The sequence below is a fragment of the Lepidothrix coronata genome, unplaced genomic scaffold, assembly GCF_001604755.1.
Source record: "Lepidothrix coronata isolate B3197 unplaced genomic scaffold, Lepidothrix_coronata-1.0 Scaffold37, whole genome shotgun sequence".
NCBI classification, from domain to species: Eukaryota; Metazoa; Chordata; class Aves; order Passeriformes; family Pipridae; genus Lepidothrix; species Lepidothrix coronata.
This window is the reverse complement of record NW_016690217.1, coordinates 1,656,691-1,676,092: the sequence shown is the minus strand read 5'-3', so window position 1 is coordinate 1,676,092 and position 19,402 is coordinate 1,656,691. Positions and strand designations below refer to the sequence as shown.

The 19,402-nt window shown below is 39.4% G+C and overlaps 1 protein-coding gene across 1 annotated transcript in view; it reads left to right on the top strand.

Annotated features, from left to right (window-relative positions):
* The window catches only part of CAMK4 (calcium/calmodulin dependent protein kinase IV), a 147,126-nt gene that overhangs the window by 67,794 nt on the left and 59,930 nt on the right, over positions 1 to 19,402 (top strand). Inside the window, exons 3-4 of the mRNA XM_017812752.1 lie at positions 10,415 to 10,477; positions 11,029 to 11,111. Coding sequence (XP_017668241.1) covers positions 10,415 to 10,477; positions 11,029 to 11,111 — 146 coding nt within the window. The remainder of the gene's footprint in view (positions 1 to 10,414; positions 10,478 to 11,028; positions 11,112 to 19,402) is intronic.

The window sequence follows — 19,402 nt, the reverse complement described above, 5'->3', positions numbered from 1 at the left end:
AGATATTCTTCCACCAACCTACCCATGCACATTTTGCTCCTTCCCTGTCTGCAGTGCTAGTCTTCTTCATGGCTATAAAGAAGCCTAGAGGAGCTCTGTGTGTCCAGGGTGCACATAAATGTTGAGAGGCAGGGCAGGGAACAGGAACAGAACATGTTGCTCTGTGATGCTACATTTAATGCCTAAAGCAAAGGTGCAACCCTACAGAACGATGGCATTTCTGAGTAGTGGTGTAGGGGTGAATACTAGGTTATCCCATCCCATGATTATAGTCCTCCTCTTTGGAAACCTTTATTTACAGCCTCTTAAAGCTGTAATGCGGAGAAGGCAGGGCTTCTGCATAAATGGATTGTCTGTGAAGATCGTGCTGTGAGTCTTTGAAAGACTTCTCTCTCTGCATTTTAGGAAGTTACTATGTTCAGATATGTATGCTTTCGTCAGAGGTGTGACAGCTATTCTTTTGGGGGGAGAGAGATTGAGCTTGTGCTATGCTGTAGAGTAATGAATTAAAGAAAGCTGTCAGTATGCACTAAAATATGAAGAGGGCAAAAGATAAGAATCGACAATATTTTCTCCAATGCTGGCAGTTCAGATATTGAAATAAATCAGGAACAGTGTTGACTTAAAATGTGGCATCCTGGGTTTATTCTTCTGAACCTGAGGTCTCTTTAGACCCTCAGAGAGGCAAGTCCAAATGAGGTCTGTAAGAGAGAGGACTTATTTTACCAAGAACACTGTAATCAGCATGTACTGCTTGACAAACTGGTTTATTTCCAGATAAAATATATTCTCTTTGTCTGAGGTGATCTTAATTTTTTTTTATGTCCTTTAAGAGGAAGACTAACCACAGGTAGGGAGGAATGGAACAGTAAGGATGTAAATTAACACAGCAGCTGTGTAAGCAGCATGATCTCAGTGTTCTGTTACAGAAGTTTCTTTGAGAAATCACAAAGTCAGTGTCTGTGTCTGATCTCCTTGAGATAACTTCACCAGGTCAGAGGATCTCTTAAGGCTAGAACTAAGGTTCAGCCCAACTTTCTAAGCTGAAGTTGATGGCTGTGTGTGGGTGAGTGTCATGACAAGTGTTTGCCAAACTAAACTTGCTGTCTGCTCAAGTCATTTAAGAAGGGTTTTCTTAAGGAAAAAAAAAAATCAAACAAATAACAAACAAAACAAAACCAAAAACACCCCAAAACCCAACAACACACCACCTAAACCCCAAAAATGGAAGAATAAAAATAAAAAATAACTAACAACCTGTTTTCCTACAAATGTAAAAAACTTTCATTGTTATTCCTCCCCCTTCACTTTAAGCAGCCTTCAAATACTACTCTTTGTTTCCAACAAGTTATTCTATTACACTTGGCATATATTGAATGAGCAGATGTTTCAAACTCCAGTTGGGCATATGTTCAGTAGATGCAGCTGAAAACAGCTGGAAGCATTTCCACAGATAAAAAGAAATAGCATAAATAAGATGGTTTATTTTGTATTTCAGTCCTATGATATTCAAGTCACTTTCACTGTTGGACGGCATTCTGATTTCAATTTTTTTAGAATTGCCAAGATTACATGATAACTTCTGAGGGCTTCTAAGCAGCACTCTGAAGAACATCAGCCTCCAGAAATTTAGATTTTTTTCTGCAAAATACATAACATATAGGTTTCAGCTCTTTATAAACCAACAAAAGAATAGTGCTACAGGAAGAAATATCATGATAGTAATTGTAGGTTTCTGGATTGAGTGGCAAACACAGTAGATATAGGATTTCAATGTAAAGATATGAGAAAATGCAGTCAAGAGAACTCTTTATATGGCTTTCAAGAATTTGTGGGCAAAGTCATAATTCCTGGAGATGAAAGCCCCATTTTCTACAAATGAGAAGCCAAAAGTCTGTTAATCAAGACTCCAGGAAAATTATTCATTTCACCATTATAATTAATTTCAATTATTCTTTTTGGGCCATTACTGTGTTACAGCTACATCATCACAGTGGGAACACACATTAGTAATTCCATGTTTAATGGATGAGAAGCACATGAGGTGCCACGGTTAGGAACTAGATCTGGAAAGTATTTGTATCCAGGCAGTTGGTACCACAGTTCCTATCACATCAACAACTACATCCTGCATGCTTTACTTCACAGGTAAAATCTGCCTTCTCATCTCCAGGCTGTTCTCCGGTCCCTTCATCATCTTCTTGGCCCTTCACAGGACTCTCTGTAGCATGTCCTTGTCTCTCAGGGTGCGCAGAACTGCATTCAGTAGACCAGGTGTGGCCTCACCAGTGCTGAGGAGCAGGATCAGCTCCCCTGAACTGCTGGCAACACTTGTAATGCAGCCCAGGAAACCACTATGGCTTTGCCACATCAGCACGTCACTGGCTTATGTTCAATTTGGTGTCCACCAGGACCCCCCAGGGCATTTTCTTACTAGCTGTTTTGCAGCTGGGCAGCCCCTGCCTGTGCTGGTGCCTGGGGATGTTGCTCTCCAGGTGCAGGGCTTTGCTCTTCCCCTTGTTGAACTGCATAAGGTTCCTGTCAGCCCCTTAATCCAACGTGTCCAGGTCCCTCTGAATGGCATCTGGTGCATCAGCCCCTGCTTTGTATTTGGCCAGTGCACCTATCCTATCATCCAGATCATTCATGAAGATGTGACAGGATTGGACCCACTATTGATGCTTGGGGTACACCTCTATTCACTGGCCTCCAAGTGGAATTCATGTCACTCTGGGCCTGGCTATTCAGCCGTCTCACAGACTGCTTATTCATTCCATACTTCAACAGTTTGTCTGGGGTTGTGGTTGTGGTTTTGGATCTTTTTTATGTTTTCTTTCTTTCTAAGTATCAAAATTGAACCCAGATCAGATATTATGCATCAGATATGGGTTTTAGATCAGATGTGGTGTGATTTGCCAAATTTGCATAAGAATTCAGTGGCCATAAAGGGAGACACAGAGAAATCTCTTGAAATTCAAATATTCCTGTTCCAGTTCAGCTTCACATAGCTTACAACCACCTCCTTTCAGCATCTCCTCCATTTACTCCAAAACTGTATGAACATCAGGGAACACAGGATAAAATATGGAAGGCACCCTGTGGCTCCTGTGCACAGAATTCATGGATTGAGATGACCTGTTGGAGAAGGATGTCAGAGTGTGTTCCTGCTGCTCTTGGCCTTCTCAGTCACTTGTCCTTTTTTTCCAGTACAACTCATAGATCCTGGCAGAAGAGGCAAGTTAATGTGCTGCCATTAATGTAGTTGAGACATCCTCCTTGGGGATTGGAGAGATGTAGAAACAAAAGCAGTCCTGTAAATTTTGATGTTATTTGTTGACACGTAGTGCTAACAAGAAAGTCACAGTTTCTAATCTATGAAGTGAGCTCTCTGTATTAGTTATAAGGTCTTGCTTTCACTTCTGCCTACCTTTCTTAACCATCTCACCATCTCTACATGCTTCTCTGTATCATCCTCCAATTATATAAAATATTTTTTTCATTTTCAGTCCCTGAAAATTTTCTACAAGGGATTCCTTCCCTGTTTTCTTTTGAGAATCCACTGGTTTTCTGTGTTATTCAGATTACAAAGTTTATAACCTATACATTTGAAGTAGTTTTGGGGATGGGGTCGTGTGTATGGTTCCTGTAAATTTAGAATACTATCAAGCAACACAGAAATTATGTCAGAACCTCTTGTTATCAGTGTTTGGGGCTGACCTGCCAGAAGAATTGTCTAGGATAAGGAGATTACAATTCTCCTAGTACAAGTGTCATTAAAGCAGCAAGTCTAGAGGTTCAGGATGATTCATCAGAGGAAACACGCAAGACACAAGGGGAAGAAAGGAAGCATGCAAGCAGAAAGGGACCTGATGCTGGAAAAGCACCGCATGAGCACTGTTTAGCCATAGCTAAAACATCCCTGTGTTATCACCAATGTTTTAATCACAAATCTAAAACATAGCCTCATGAAAGCTACTATGAAAAGAATTAAGTCTATACCAGAAAAAACCAGTACATTGATCACATGAAATTATTTGGTATCTGTGATGGAGATGACAATATTAATGCATCAAACATCCATTGGGGATGATTTTCTAAGTGTGAGTTGATTGAGAGAAGGATGGGTACACAAGCTTACTATTCATGTGAAATTTCTTAAACTGCAACAAGCATCGCACTTGCTTAATAATATAAGTAGACATAATGTATCCCAGGTCTTTATCATGCAGCTGAGGACTCCTGATAAATTTGAGTAATTTAATAATAAAATATTGTACAGTGTGACAGGAAATGTCCTATCACCTTACAGCCTTCAGTTTCTAAGGGACTACTGTTATGTGGCAATGTATTTATTCAGAGGGGTGACCTGAATATGAAGCCTTTTACAGAATGCCAGATGTCTAATACTGGTTGCATCACCTAGGATAAAAGCTGAATTAATAAAGTTTCAATGAGAAAAGAGAACAGTTTTGAATTTGTAACTGTATAAGTTTAAAGCAAGAATGTACAAGAAGATAGCAAATCTACAAATTTATAAATAGTCCTATAAATGCATCTATTTTGACAAAAACAAAAGGAGTGCTTACCTTTGATTTACACATTGTTCCTGCATCTTAAAAGTGTCCTTCTCCATCCAGCTTTGGGACAGTAACAATGGCAGGAACACAATATAAAAAATGAATAGCTAAAAGGAGCAGTCCATGAATACCTAAAAGGCTGAAATTTGTTTGCAGAGTCAGGAAAAGAAGTAACAACCAAACTGTCAGATATTTAGACCACAGCATATAATGAGACCTGTTCTAATGAACATATAACTTGTTTTGTACTCAGACATGAAATGTATTATTGCAAATGACCAGTGTTGTACAAGCTCTAAGCACCTCTGAACATATCTATTCACCCTTTGGTGATGCCATGAATTGATGTGGGTGAACAACAAAGGGTTGTGTGTCTTTGGGGAATGTTAACTGCATCTGTTCACCTGTGCCATTGAAGATGCAGGTCCTCTTAATCAGATATGCCAGTGTGTGATTTACTGTGCTGAAGTTTTTACAGTCTCACAAATCATCTGTATCAATCTGATGGTTTGCCTGCAAATGTACTGTGCTTTTTCAGAAACTGAAGTGTTGCTTCTTTGATGGAGCACTTTACTGCTGGCAGATTAACAGTCCTGTCATATGCTCAGTACAGCTCAGTACCCTTTCAGCTTGTACAAACCCAGCTATTTGCAGCCTGCAGCTTTGCATGTACTAGTCACCTCACAGGACAAATGCATGGACATTGATGTAACTGGCACTATTTCCATGCAAATGTGTTCAGTCTGAGGAACTTGCATCACTTGAAGGATTCCAGCCACAAATTGGGAGTGTGGACTTGTGTGCAGAAAATAGTTGCTCTAATAATGAATAGCCTACTTTTTTTTATTATTAATAATCCAAATTTATTTATGGAGGCTCAAAATAAAATTTCGCAATAACCTCCTGTTTTTGTTTAACCCCAGCCAGTAACTTAAGCCCCACACAGGCACTCCCTCACTCATCACCAGAGTAAAAGTGAGAAAGTTCATGGGTTGAGATACAGGAATTTTAACAGGGAAAGCAAAAGCTGCACACACATGTAAAGCAAAACAAGGAATTCATTCACTATGTCCCACTGACAGGGAGGTGTTCAGCCATTCCCAGGAAAGCAGAGCATCGTCATGTGTAACAGTGACTTGGGAAGACTCTGAATAGCCCCCCAATTCCTTCTTCTCCCCCAGCTTTATATACTGAGCATGGAGTCATACGGTCTGGAGTATTCCTTTAGTCCATTGGGGTCAACTGTCCTGGCTGTGTCCCCTCCCAGCTTCCTGTACACCCACAGCCTACTGATGGGTTCAAATGAGAAACAGAAAAGCCCTTGGCTTTGTGTAAGCAATCACAAATATATCCCTGAGTTATTCACACTCTTTCCAGCACAATTCCAAAACATAACCCTATGTTAGGCCACTGTGAAGAAAATTAACTCTATCCCAGCCAAAACCAGCACACCTACATCATGAAAACTCCCTATGAAGTTTATGGAGGATACTACAAGGCTGTGCAATTGCTGTTGTGCTTTATTGTATTGTTTACTGTGTTTTTCAGGTACCTCATGTTAAACTTGAATGAAGACAGAGCCAAAATAGTCTGCCAAGCTTAAAATATAAAAAGATTATTTTGAACCTTTTTTTCTTTTTAGGATAATATTAGTTCATTAGGAGTACAAAGGTTGTTCCCACACAAGAGATAGCTGCACACCTTGCTGAGAAGGTCAAACAGTGTCCCAGCAAGAACAGACCCTAAAACATAGGAGGAATTCTTTGCTTGAGAGACTCTTATTTTCATTCAAAAAAAGATCATGCAACGAATCAAATCATCTGAAGCAGTTGCTAAATAAATGTCCTAGTTGGAACAATGAAGCATCCTTTCATTCAAAAGGGTCAGCTTTTTTAAATTCCGCTTTTACCTACTGTCCACTGCCATGCTGGTTACTGAATTACACCAGAGTAACTCAGACTGAGTCACATATAAGCCCCTATTTTCCTTTGTTCTGGTATTTTTCTGTCATACCACTTTTTGTAGCCTCTATGATTCTTTATCACTTACAGTGAAGAATGTCATCTGTATCTTCCACTGATATACAGACCAGCTCAGATGCTTTCAATGGTACTACTCAGCTTTATAAAGATGTAAAAGCACATTCAGAAGTCTTCTTTAGAGTGTTTTATCCTTGAAATCTTGACTGAAAGACTTTGCAAGAAGATATGCTGTGTATGAACAGGGCAGAAACTGGAATTCCTGTTATTCAGGACATTCTGAAGTTAAAAAGCAAGACCTTAAACTGTACTTTGAGTCTCCTTCTTGTGAAGATTTATTTAAATTCAATCTTTAAATTCAAGCCTATTTCTTTTTTTTCTTGAAACCTTTCAAGAGAAGTCAAGTAACCTAGCAGTCCTGTGTGTAGATTTAACAACTGGTAACAAACCTTTTAGATTACCAGGGAATTGACAGCTCTGCCTGTGTGTAGTCTGTGTCTGTGTAAGTTTTAATATTTCAGCTTAATTGTAGGAAAGCAAAATAATGATGAAGTTATAAATGGTAATTAGCAATTGATGCCATAAAATATAGAAAGAGTTAGGCTTCACAGTAGTTACTTTAGCTGAGATGAATATAAAAGCTTTCTTGGAAGCACGTTTAATAGTGTGGTGGCAAGCCAATAATGATTTGCATCATGCTCCCTGTAAGTGCAGGGAAACACATACTCAGAGCCCAACCTGCTGGTTCAATAAAGAATTCATTGCTCATATTAGAGGCGTTCATGCGAGTCAAGAATTGGGATATTAATTAAGGAGCCGTGCAGAGCTGGGGTGAACAGGCTTACCGGGGTGGGCAGTCCTGTGAAACTCCTTGAAAGCTCTTTGCATTGGTTTCTTCACACCCCTTGCCTGGGCGCTATGTTGTCACCCAGCCTGTATGGTGGTCACAGCTGGGCAAATGTGCCCCTCCATGTCCACACTGCCCAGGAGAAAGAGGGCCTGAACATGTAGGATGAGGAATGTACTCCTGCTTGCTCTCTACTAAGTCTGAGGGTACAAAGTGTGTCTGTTGGCCACTGGTTTTAAGGGTGGTGTACCATATCGCAAGGCAGCAGCTGGGTTAATCTATGTACAGTGGCAGTTCATTTCATCTTGTTTCATTTAATTCAGAGAAAAACATCACTTTTACATCTTAGTTGTTTTTAACATCACCTCACCATCTTGGGGCAGGGAAACATGAAAGAATCTCAGCTCTCATTAAGGATTTTTCCAGTCCTTTCCTCTGTCAAAATAATCTGAAATTCATAAATCAGAAATACACTGATTATAAACCTAAGGTTACGTCACTGAATGACCAATATCAAATTTCAAAGATCTGGGGTTTGCAGACACATACCTATAAAGGGGATAAATGCCTAATTCTAGAGAAGTGAAATAACTGGAGACACAAAGTACTGTGAATAACCCAGGAATAATTACCTTAAAGTAAATGCTTTAATATAAATTAGAAGGGTGGATGGGGTTTCTGGACTGCTGCTTTCTCCCAGTGAAATCTTCATGCCTAGGGTCAGTGGTGAAGAGCTGATAAATGACTATTTCAGGATTACCTGGCAAATGACTTCTCAAATTGACATAGATTTCCACAGCAATTGTTGTTTTACAGGCCTAAAGAAGCAAATGCCTCTTGATTGTTTGCAATTTAAAGTTTGCAAACAGAAAATGCAGCTCAGTAAAACTGCACCAGTGTTAAAATCACCAAACCATTCATTTATACAACAGAACTAGTTTTTCACACAGTGAAATGTAGTCTTTTAAGTGGAAATCAAATTATACTGATTAAATGTCTGGCCAAAAGCATACTCTAGTCCATTTAGCATAGATTAAAAGCAAAGAATAAAGGATAGAAGGACAACTGCTAAACTAGTGGAACTGTGAAACATCTGAAAGTTAACATTTGATTGTTTTTTTCTTCACAAACAGACACCAGTTCTACCCTATTATTCTTGACTGTAATATACTCACAAAGGTGTCACTGACACTTCTGTGAGTAACATTAATTTAAAGAAAGAGGAGGAGACAAACAGTTTTGCAACCTCATTTTGATCAGTTATTGCATCTACACAAATTAGACTACTGCATTTGATGTAGCCAAACATTTAATTGCTCAAATATTTGTGGTAATAGCATATTTGATTAAATTATCTATGTTTTAAAAATTGTTACTAAAGCAACTTACACTCTAGAGTGAGATATCTGACTCTCATGCTACCAAATAGTTTCTGTCAGGAAATTATTTGATAGGATGATGATAGAAAAACACAATATAAGTAGTTGAATTGCTGCTACTCCTGCCCAAACTAAAAATAAGCCAAGTTTGGCCCTGATATAAGTAGATACCCTTTTTTGGAAGGAGTTGAAATAAATGTTGATACAAATTTATCTATACTTGTGTAGGAGAAGGTAAGAAAGTAGCAGTGATAAAACTGGCTGTTTGTAATAAAATGCCATGAGTAAATATGGTCCTGCTTTTACTCTGGAACAATTTATGTCACTTATACCTGCTCATTTTTGTTGTAAAATCTATCCAAATGGCCATTTGCCAGGATGCTTGTAAGTTAGTGACCTGCTGAGCCACTTAGATCCTCACAAGTCTATGAGACCAGATGGGATCCATCCTAGAGTGATGAAGGAGCTGGCAAAAGAGCTCACCAGACATTGGAATGGGCTGCCCAGGGACCTGGTGGATTCACTGTCCCTGGAGTTTTTAAGATGAGACTGGATGTGGCACTTAGTGCCATGGTCTAGTAACCACAGCAGTGTTGGATCAAGGATTGGACTTGATGATCTTGGAGGTCTTTGCAACCCAGCTGATTCCAATAATATGGCCAGTCTTCGCGAGCGAAGATTTGGGAAAGGTCATTAACCCTTCGAGCCTGCGCAGTGGATTTTTTAGGTGAGACACAGCGTGCGCTGAACTGAGCCCACCCTTTAATCCTGAGGTTCATCTGCCGGGGCCGAGCAAACTTGGACAGTGGCAGTGAGGTCCCCAGGACGTAGGTTTGTTTAGAGTGACCTTCTCTTAGATGGATTGCCTTACAAGGCTGACGAGCTCCATCTGCCCGGGGGGCTGGGAATCGAACCCGGGTCGCAGCGGTGAGAGTCCTGCACCTTAACCACTAGACCAGCTGATTCTATGATTCTATGAAATGGCTGATGTCCCCCAACAACATAAGTTGTGCCTGGTTTGCTAAAGACTGCAGTTTGCAAAGGGAAGAAAAGGGAAGTTCTAATCCTTTCAGAGGTTTAACCAATCCTTTGCATTAATAGACCGTTCTGTTAGATGTAACTGAAGCAAGTTGAAGTTAAACCTTTTAATCTGTGACAGGCGGGGTATTTGACCTTTGCATTACCTTTTTGTTCTAAGCAGTATGTTACACTACTTTCATGTTCACATCCTGCATGCAGAAAAATTTTCCAGTACAGTTGCTGAACAGAGTGTGTCAAAATGAAGCTATCCTAGCAAAAACTTAGCCAACATAAGTAGCAATAGACAAGGGCAGAACTTCAGTACAAATAGGAATTTGTACACCTTTTCCAGATGTCTTTCTTATATACTTCTTGGGTGACTTACAGGTGTATCTGAAATCTTTTTGCTAGATGCAGATGTTTTTCTTTTACAGTATCTGTCTCGTATTAATGGAAAATTGTTCTTATTTGACTTGTATGTCTCACATCAACTTATCTCCAGAGAGAACTAGAAATGCTATTCCTACATATTTTCCTGTGATGTAGCTAGAAGTTTCTATGGTGACCATAGAAATAAATTTTTTCACTTTTTCCTTCCCCTATTTTAACCAGGTAGACAAGAAAATTGTCCGCACAGAAATTGGAGTTCTTCTCCGCCTTTCACATCCAAACATTGTAAGTTTAGCCTTGTTTTTTCACTCCACATTTGTTTCTTTGTTTTTAAAAAATTCTTTCTATTCATAAGAGATGACTGTTCAGGATCATCAATATAGACCTGGATTAAAGCTTTGCTTTCTCTTCATGAGCATGCTAGCAGCTTTTTATGAAAGCTTCTTGTTATACTTACACTTTAAAATAAAATGTTCTTACAGACATGAGTGAGAAACTATGTGAAAAAAGTTCTGCAAATGAAAGTGGAAAGTTGGTGTTGTCAGTCCTTGAAGGGTAGGAAAGGTTTTACTTTTCAGTTTCTCTGAAAGATTGGCAGACAGCCTCTTAAACTGCTGTATTTCATAGAGATTACTGATGTATGAGTAAGAAAATAACCAAAAGAAAGAAAGAAAGAAAAAAAAGAAATGCAAAGGAGATAAAACTAGCAAAAAAAAAAGTGGGAGATAACAAGGTAGATCTACCAGCTGTGGTGTGTGTCCTACTGTTGATGCCCTGACAATGCTCACCAAGAAGATAAATAAGCAAAATAAATACTTTCTGCTATCTTTTACCAGATAAAACTGAAGGAGATATTTGAGACCCCTACAGAAATCAGTCTTGTTCTGGAATTGGTCACAGGTGGAGAACTATTTGACAGGTAAGTTACCTGTACACACCTTGCTCAGTACCTTCCCCAAGGTCCAGATTTTTCTCTATATGTAATCCTTGTGTTAGTAGTTACTGTTATTATTTCATCAGCATAATGGTTTATTCACATGGACAAATGTCTGCAGGAAATAGCTTAAAAATGTGCTTGGAAATGTAATTATCGGGAAACTTTTTGGAAATGATACATGAGTTGAAAATGCAGAATAAAAAAGTGGAAAAATATTGAAGAAAGGTACTCAGCACGCGCCCAGCATTAAGTGTGCTACGGTAGAAAAAAAGGCAGGAGAAAATGGCAAAATATCATTGACAGATCATCATGAAACCTGTGGAAATCAGCGTGCCAGGAGGATAGCTTTATGTCAAATAAAAATTTGATAAGCAGACTAACCAGAAATTCTCTTTGGTATTCATTGTGTTTATAAAACCTCTGGTTTTGCTGCAAAGGTTCTGCAAGACAGCTCTTGAGTTCTGAAGCTTTTACACATGAGGCTGCACATGCTTGTGGAGTAGGTGCGTATGCATAAAGTGAAATAATTCTGTAATAATGCTGGGGTGATATTTTACTGGTAGGGATTTGATTTTTTAGAGCAAGAGACGATATGAAAAACATTTGATACTCGCTTGAGTAAATTAATTAACTCACTGGTATTGATGATTTCCAGCTTAAATAAGGAAGGGTTATTTGATTTTCCTTCTTCTATAATTAAAATTTAGTATTTTAGAAGGCTATTATAAAAATACACATCAAAGATTCAGTCTAAAAGTATCTTCGACTTGAAAAAACAAAATCATACCTTTTTTTCTTTTTTTTGGTATCACGGGCTTAGCTTTGAAAAAGAACTATTTGTGAGTAATAACAACAAAAGCAACTGCTCCTATGACGTCTTTAGTTCGTCAGAAGAAGGTGCATACCCTCTCAATACTGTGCTGAAGCCATGAGGAGAGATGTGCTGCAAGTTAAACAACCAGTGAGGGCTCAGTCCTGAGCTGGAGAGAACCCTGGTCAAGAACCATAGCCCTACACACAGCCTGTTATACATCCATGTGGTTTCAGATTAGGTCATTTTCAGGAAGGCTGGATAGTCTACAGGACTCCTTGACGAGAAGATTTAGCAAAGGGAAAATGCAAATGTGCCAGTGAAATTGTTGGTTCCTGAGCAGCAAACACCTGTGTGTTAAAACTGAAAAGACTTCATGGGATCCAGGATGGGGAATTGCATTATTTAATGGAACCAGGATTTAATATTATGACATTTTTAACATTCTATGATATACTTAGCAGTGATTATGGGATTTGAGCTGTCAGATTGATCTTTTCAAAAAAATTTAATGCCTGATCCAGTAGTTTAGACAGCTAGGATGAGCTGACAAGAAGCAACGTCATTTAGTCACTTAGTTGAACTGCGGTGCCCCCTTGTGATGCTACTATTGAGCACCAATACTGTGGAGATCTGAACTCAGCATCCTCCTCTACTCCATGTAGAACAGAACTGGAACTTTGTCAATACATATCTCTCTGATTTGTGATTTGGAAAAAAATAAAACAACCAATGAAATAAGAAACCATAAAAATTATTTTCAGCTCTTCAGCTAGCAGTAGGAGTATTACTCCACTCTTTAAACTTAAATTAAAAATAATTAAATATAAATATGCAGTAAAGATGTTTTGCACTAGTGACTCCAACTAAACATCAAACCCTTTCTCAGCTGGGCTGAAGGTTAAAACTTGTTTTGTGCTATGCAATGACTGCCCTCTGAGTTCTAGTGAGGGTAAATTTAGCTTTCTACTTGTGGTGGGTTCACCTTGGCTGAATGTCAGATGCCCACCTAGCCGCTCTATCCCTCCCCTTCCCAGCTGGACGGGGAGAGAGTAAGGTGGGAAAAGAAAACAACACAAATCGTGGGTTGCGATAAGGCAGTTTCTATTTATGCAAAAAAGAAAGCAAAAGGACTGTGCGCACGCACAAAGCAGAAGCCAGCAGTTAATCTCTACTTCCCATAAGCAGCGATGGTCGGCCACTTCTCTGAGAAGCAGGGCTCCAGCACATGTAACAGTTGTCAGCAGGCAGCCATCAGAGACAATGAGTGCCTCCGGTCCTGCTCCTTGCTCAGCTTTTATATCTGGGTTGATGTCATATGGTCTGGAATATCCCCTTGGTCAGTGTGGGTCAGCTGGCCTAACTCATGTCCCCTCCCAGGATCTCACCCTCGATTGAAGAAGGAATGTTACAGTGCTGGTGCTGTGCTCAGCAGTAGCCAAAACATGGGTGCGTTATCAACACTCCTCTAGCTACTAATGCAGAGCACGGCACTGTGAGGGCTACTATGAGGAAATAAATTCCGGCTCAGCCAGATCCACCACACGACCTTAGGTCAGATTCCCCTCTCATGTTTAATCTTTTCATTCCTTACGTTGTTTTATCATACTTGAAGAAAATTACATACTTGACTGACAGAGAGGCCTTGCGCACTCTTTCCTCTGTGCTTGCATGACACAAACACTACTGCTCTCCTTGCTCTAAACATCCTCATTGCTGCTACTACTAATTCTTGTAATGTGCTGGTACTTTTTATATCAACCATTTTATTGCTCTATTTTTTCTGCAATTCCAGTGGTCCATTCTTCCATTGAATATGTTTGAGCTGCGGATAAGTAAGTTCTTTCATGTAAACATCCCCCTTATCATGAAGATGATTTTATAAATACCCAAGATCTGATTAGTTTTCTAGAATCCTATTATCATTGTTGACGTGTTGTTGGTTTCAAGCCACTCAACATAAAAGTTCTGGGTAATGAAATTATTCACTTTCTTCATCATATTCAACATTACTGTCAAGTCATCCATGTTATTGCTAAAATAACTCTCATGACAATTTTTCAATTGTGTTATCCAAAAGGAAATAAATTCAAACAAATGTATCAGTTACACATCTGAGTTAATACAGCTCACATCAGGGTGGCTTTGGTTGTATTTATGAAAAGAAAACTCCTTCCCAGACTTCATAAATCACATTGTAAGTCATACCCTGATATACCACTTCATACACAATAAATAAAACTCCAAACTGAACTGGAGAAGTTTGTGTAAATTACAATATTTCTTGCCAGTTTACATGACAGTTTTTGCCAACCCAGTAAGTGAGGACTGACAAAGAGCTTGTGACAAAGAATGACAAAGAGAGTGACAGACCAGTGGAGGAATTTTTTACTGAAATGTAATTTCTTGGTACTGTTACTTTAGCTTTCTTGGAGTATTTCATCAGATTTTTGGTCTCTGTTGATTTGGCTTTGCTTCTAGTAATTAACCTCTGTATTATTACGGGCAGTAATAGCTGTTGCAGCACTGTGAAGTCTGATCTTTGTTTTTTAAAGGCTAAATTTTGTTGAAGTTGGTTTATTCCATTTAGATTCTATTCATATCTATTGCCTTTCACCTGAATCACTTTTCCAAATATTAATTCCAGTAAAAAAAATCAATTCTACTTTAACTTCATTTTACTCAGAATACCTGCAGATTGCTAAGAATTTCTATTAGAGTCTTTCTTTTTTCTGCTTCAAATAATAATGTCAATCCATAAATTGTCCTTGACTGTACTTTGATATCTTGACCACAGACTCTTCTGTTTCTTCTTTCATCTTATTATTAAGTGCACCAAACAATGTCTAAAGATAGCACTTAAACCTGACGGTCTCTTGAGTCACTTCCATTTCAAATTTCACATTTCCTCTGAAATATAAGTTCAAGCTGATATTCTCTTTTTTTATGGAGTGTTTATTAACAAAAAAATTAATTGTTCAAGAACTTGCCTTTCTAAGAGAGGTGGGAATTGTTACCTCTTATGGACAAAATCTAGTGAAGCCTTCCCAGGCTTCTCACACACCTTTTTGTTTGTGCTTTTGAAAGTTAGAATTGCTAAGGGACATCAATAACAGTCAAGGAATTAATCAGTCACAAAAGCGATTATTAGCTAGTGTCTTTTATTAGCTAGGGTCAGAATAACATCTTTTATTTGCTTCAGTGTTCTGGTCTTATGTAGTGGCAGCCTGTCTTCTGAACAGGGGTCAGAGAAGTCCTTTGGACTCAGTCCTAGTCACCAGCAGGTAGGAAGAAGATATTACTTTCTTCTCTACAGCAAACTTTATATCAAACTTTCAGGCATGGAAGACTGAGGAAGACTGTATTTTGTCAGCCCCAGCAATCTTTTGTCCCCTGTTATGTTTTCTGTGTGTCTGTTACCGTCTATTAAATTTCCCCCACATTCCCACATCTTTCTCATATTGTGGTGCCCTCAGCAAGACAAAGAAATCCAATTAAAGCCTCAGCAGTTGTTGGCAGGGCAGCTTCATCAGCCCCTTCAGTGCAGCTCTCTTCCCCTCCCCAAGCCACTGCCTCTTTTTCAAGTTTTCAGTGGTCCTTCACTTTGCCCCCTCTTATTTGCTCAGGCAGGAGCTGTGACATGCTGCAGCTACTCAGTTTGTTGCATTGCCTCACAGTCATTAACACAAAACTTTTGTATGAGGGAGGAGCTTGAGCAGCCCCTTTATGAGCACTGTGGCTTCATGACCTCTAGAAACAAGGACTATTATTTTTTTAAAATATGTTCTGAAATTAAGCTCCTGAAAGATCAACTTGTTTAATTCAGTGGGTGCTATAGAAATGCTGAGTTGGAAGTGGAAGAGGGGAAAACAAACCCCAGTACAAGATACAAAAAATACACAATTTTCCTCTAAGTTCTCCTGCATGCCACATTTATCAGAGAGTACCTCTTGTTTAATAACAATGAAGGGAAAAGAGTTTTCCTGAATGGCTGCATTTCATTTCTAAACAGAGTATTGAAGAAAAACTTCTAGTTTGTTTGACTTGGAGTCAGATCGAAACCCAGGTTTGTATTTTCCATTATCCTTCTTCAGATCAGGGGTAGGTGGTTTGAGTTGTTAGAGACAGTAACAGCTAGTCTGCTCTGGAATATGAAAATGGTTGTATAATAAGGGAGAATCAGCAATCTGAAATAGAGCTACTTTTAAAAATATTTTATTACTCTTCAATTCTGTAGTATGGAAAATATTTAAGAGGGAAACTTTATTTTTAACTAAACAAATGCATCAGAGCAACAAGGAATTGGCATCACCTCAGTACAAACCTGAGCCAATAGATCTGTGAATCATTCATTGAGAAACTGTCTCATGTGGAAACCATTTTGCTACTGAATAGAGTGATGTAATTTTCTTTTCCTATTTCTGCTAGTTTTCAGTCTCACTTTAGCTTGTACAAAGCTTCTAATTTCATTTTAATTAAATACAAGAATTTACATAAGAATTAAGTGAATAGGTCAGAAGAATCTCTGTGACAACCAAAACATTTTAGATAAATTACCTTTTATTATGTAGAATCAAATAATTTTTTTAATTGTTAGCACATACTGGCATTGGAACACAACTTGTATCTATATAGGCCAGTGCCTTGTCTGAGACTGTAGATGATGTAACATGATGCAGCCCACAGCTAAGATGTGGTGCAAGGATTTGAGTAAAAGCCAGGTAGGGCAGAATGAAAATGACCCTAAAAACAGTGATGGCTTTTATTGATGTCATGATGTTTATAAAGAATAGTCTAAAAAGCAAATTCAGACATTGCTTAAAGAAAGAGAAACAATATTGGGAACTGATGTAATAAAAAATTTTATTGTTTTCAATGGCTAAACAGATTTAGCAGGACTTATGCAAGCCACATTACATGTTTCTAAATTCAGCTAATACTCAAGTGCTACCAACTGCACATTGTGGAGAAATAGGTTTTATAGCAGTAATATTAAATGATGGCTAAATATTGCAAGTTTTAGAGTAACTGTTTAGATTAATTGGCATAAAACTAAGTACACTTACCAATGTGAGGTAAGGATAGTAAGAAACAGACTTTACCTGCTCACATTTCAGGCAAAATTGGAGTATGGGTAGGGTAGCCTGTGTGGGAAGGAAGCAGAGAAAAAAAAGCTAAGAATAGGAGAACTAGTACATGTAGAGCATGGGGGAGGAAAAAGTGAGTTTGTTAAAGTGGTAAGGTTTCAAATTTTCTTGATCGCTGGGAGACGTGAGAACAGCTTGTGTTTAAAATTGAAGGAATATTCATTGCACTGAATTCTGATACCCAAGAAAAACAAATGAAAAATAGGTTTTGGTTTCAGGGTCAGGGAGCTGGTAAAAGTACCCATGTCTTGTGCTGTTTTGCTCCTCTTCTGTCTTGTTTCTTCCATCCACCGGTGCCCTCAATTGCAGGTTTCAGGAGTTGCTCCAGTGAAAGGCCTGGAGTGGTTCTGTGGGCTGTGCTGCCTGGGGAAGGATCAACATCCTTCCTCAGTCTTAGCTGAGAGGTCTCACTGTTACAGCAGCAGCAAGTGCTGACTGAGAATTTAAGATATGGGCAATCTCGCACAAAGAGGAGCATGCCATCAGTGACTATCCCAGTCTAGCATCCTCTGGCACCAGATGAGTCCTCTCCTTAATCAAAGCAGATGGTTTTGATTTCTTTTTTTACCACTGCACTGTGCAAGCACTGTTTCTCTTGCCAGACTTGGAAAGAGCTGGCCCTCTGTTTCATTATTCATTGAAAAATCCTACCCAAAACTTAGTCCTTTCCTTCTCTGAAATGTTCACTTGTTTGTTCTTGTAGGAAATTGATTGTTTCCACTTGCTTGACATGCTTGTCTTTAATCCCCAGACACATGTGTTCCAGTGAACTGTAAAACTGTATATCAATATAATTTTAATACTCCTCTGAAAATTGATTCTAAAATCACACATTGGGTTTCCCATCTCTTTCCTCAGTTATTTTGAGATCCCATGTGTTTAGTTTAGTTTAGCAGGACTTTTTTTTGTCCCTACCATTAATAAAGTTTCTGCAGAAAAAGTGTGGCCACTACTTTCCTCCTTTTACTGGGATATCCCACTGCTTTCAGTACATTTACACAGATACAGTGAATTAAAGCACAGTACACCAAGTCCTAAGAAGAATGTCCCAAAAGGAATAAAATCCACTACACGGTGTGCCCAAATTATACTGCTTGTTAGAGGGGTATGTTGAACACTGGTAAGGGCTTATGCATCTGCTGATGTGGACTGATGAAGTTACACATAATGGAAACATTATAAGCAACAAAGCAAGCTCTGTAATTCTATGGTGGAGAGGCTACACTGAAAACCATCTGCAAAACTGAAGAATTTATATTGCAAGAAGGGGCCTCTGGTGGTCTAGTGGTTAGGGTGCAGGACTCTCACCGCTGCGACCCGGGTTTGATTCCCGGCCCCCTGGGCAGATGGAGCTCGTCAGCCTTGTAAGGCAATCCATCTAAGAGAAGGTCACTCTAAACAAACCTACGTCCTGGGGACCTCACTGCCACTGTCCAAGCTTGCTCGGCCCCGGCAGATGAACCTCAGGATTAAAGGGTGGGCTCAGTTCAGCGCACGCTGTGTCTCACCTAAAAAATCCACTGCGCAGGCTCGAAGGGTTAATGACCTTTCCCAAATCTTCGCTCGCGAAGACTGGCCATTATTATTATATTGCAAGAAAACTGGAAGTGCTCACAGGGAACAGAGGTGTTAGAAAGGCTGGTTGGAAGTTGGCAAGGATTACTGCAAATTATGAAACACTTGAACACATACATGTGTTTGATCATGTGGAAGCTGTCAAAATTCCAGTTACCCACTGTGTATAGGGAGAGCATGCATCAGGAGAGACATTATACCATTTCCACAGGCTTCCTGGGCAGGGTAATGCTGAGGGTGGTTTTGCCCATCACTACATTTGTTACAGCTCCATTACTTGACAAGGCTTTTCTCTGAGCGTCAGCAGCAGCTGAGAGCATTACAGTTGCTTTGATGGTGCAGCTGAGGGGTGTGGGCTGGGGGGCACAGGGGAATGGTTTCTGTTGGGTGGTTGGACCCTACAGGGAGGCAGAGGTGCATCTCAGCACCCTGGGGACTGGGGCTGTTCTGAAAGGGCATCTCCATCTCTGCAGGTAGCAGGAAGGGGCAGAGAGGAGGGGGCCTTGGGAAGTACTTTACTGCTTCTCTGTATAGAATGAAGAACATTTGTCTCAAATATGTTCATGTGTGCTTGGAAAGACAAGATTAAAGTAGGTGGTGTCTTAGGAGACCTGTGGTTTGACGTCCATCAGTGGTTGCTCTGTTAAACGTGTCTCACCACATGTAAGTGTAAACAACTGAATAAGCATATTTCAGTGTGTGCACACAAGCATGAATGAAAAAGTAATTCTGCACAAACC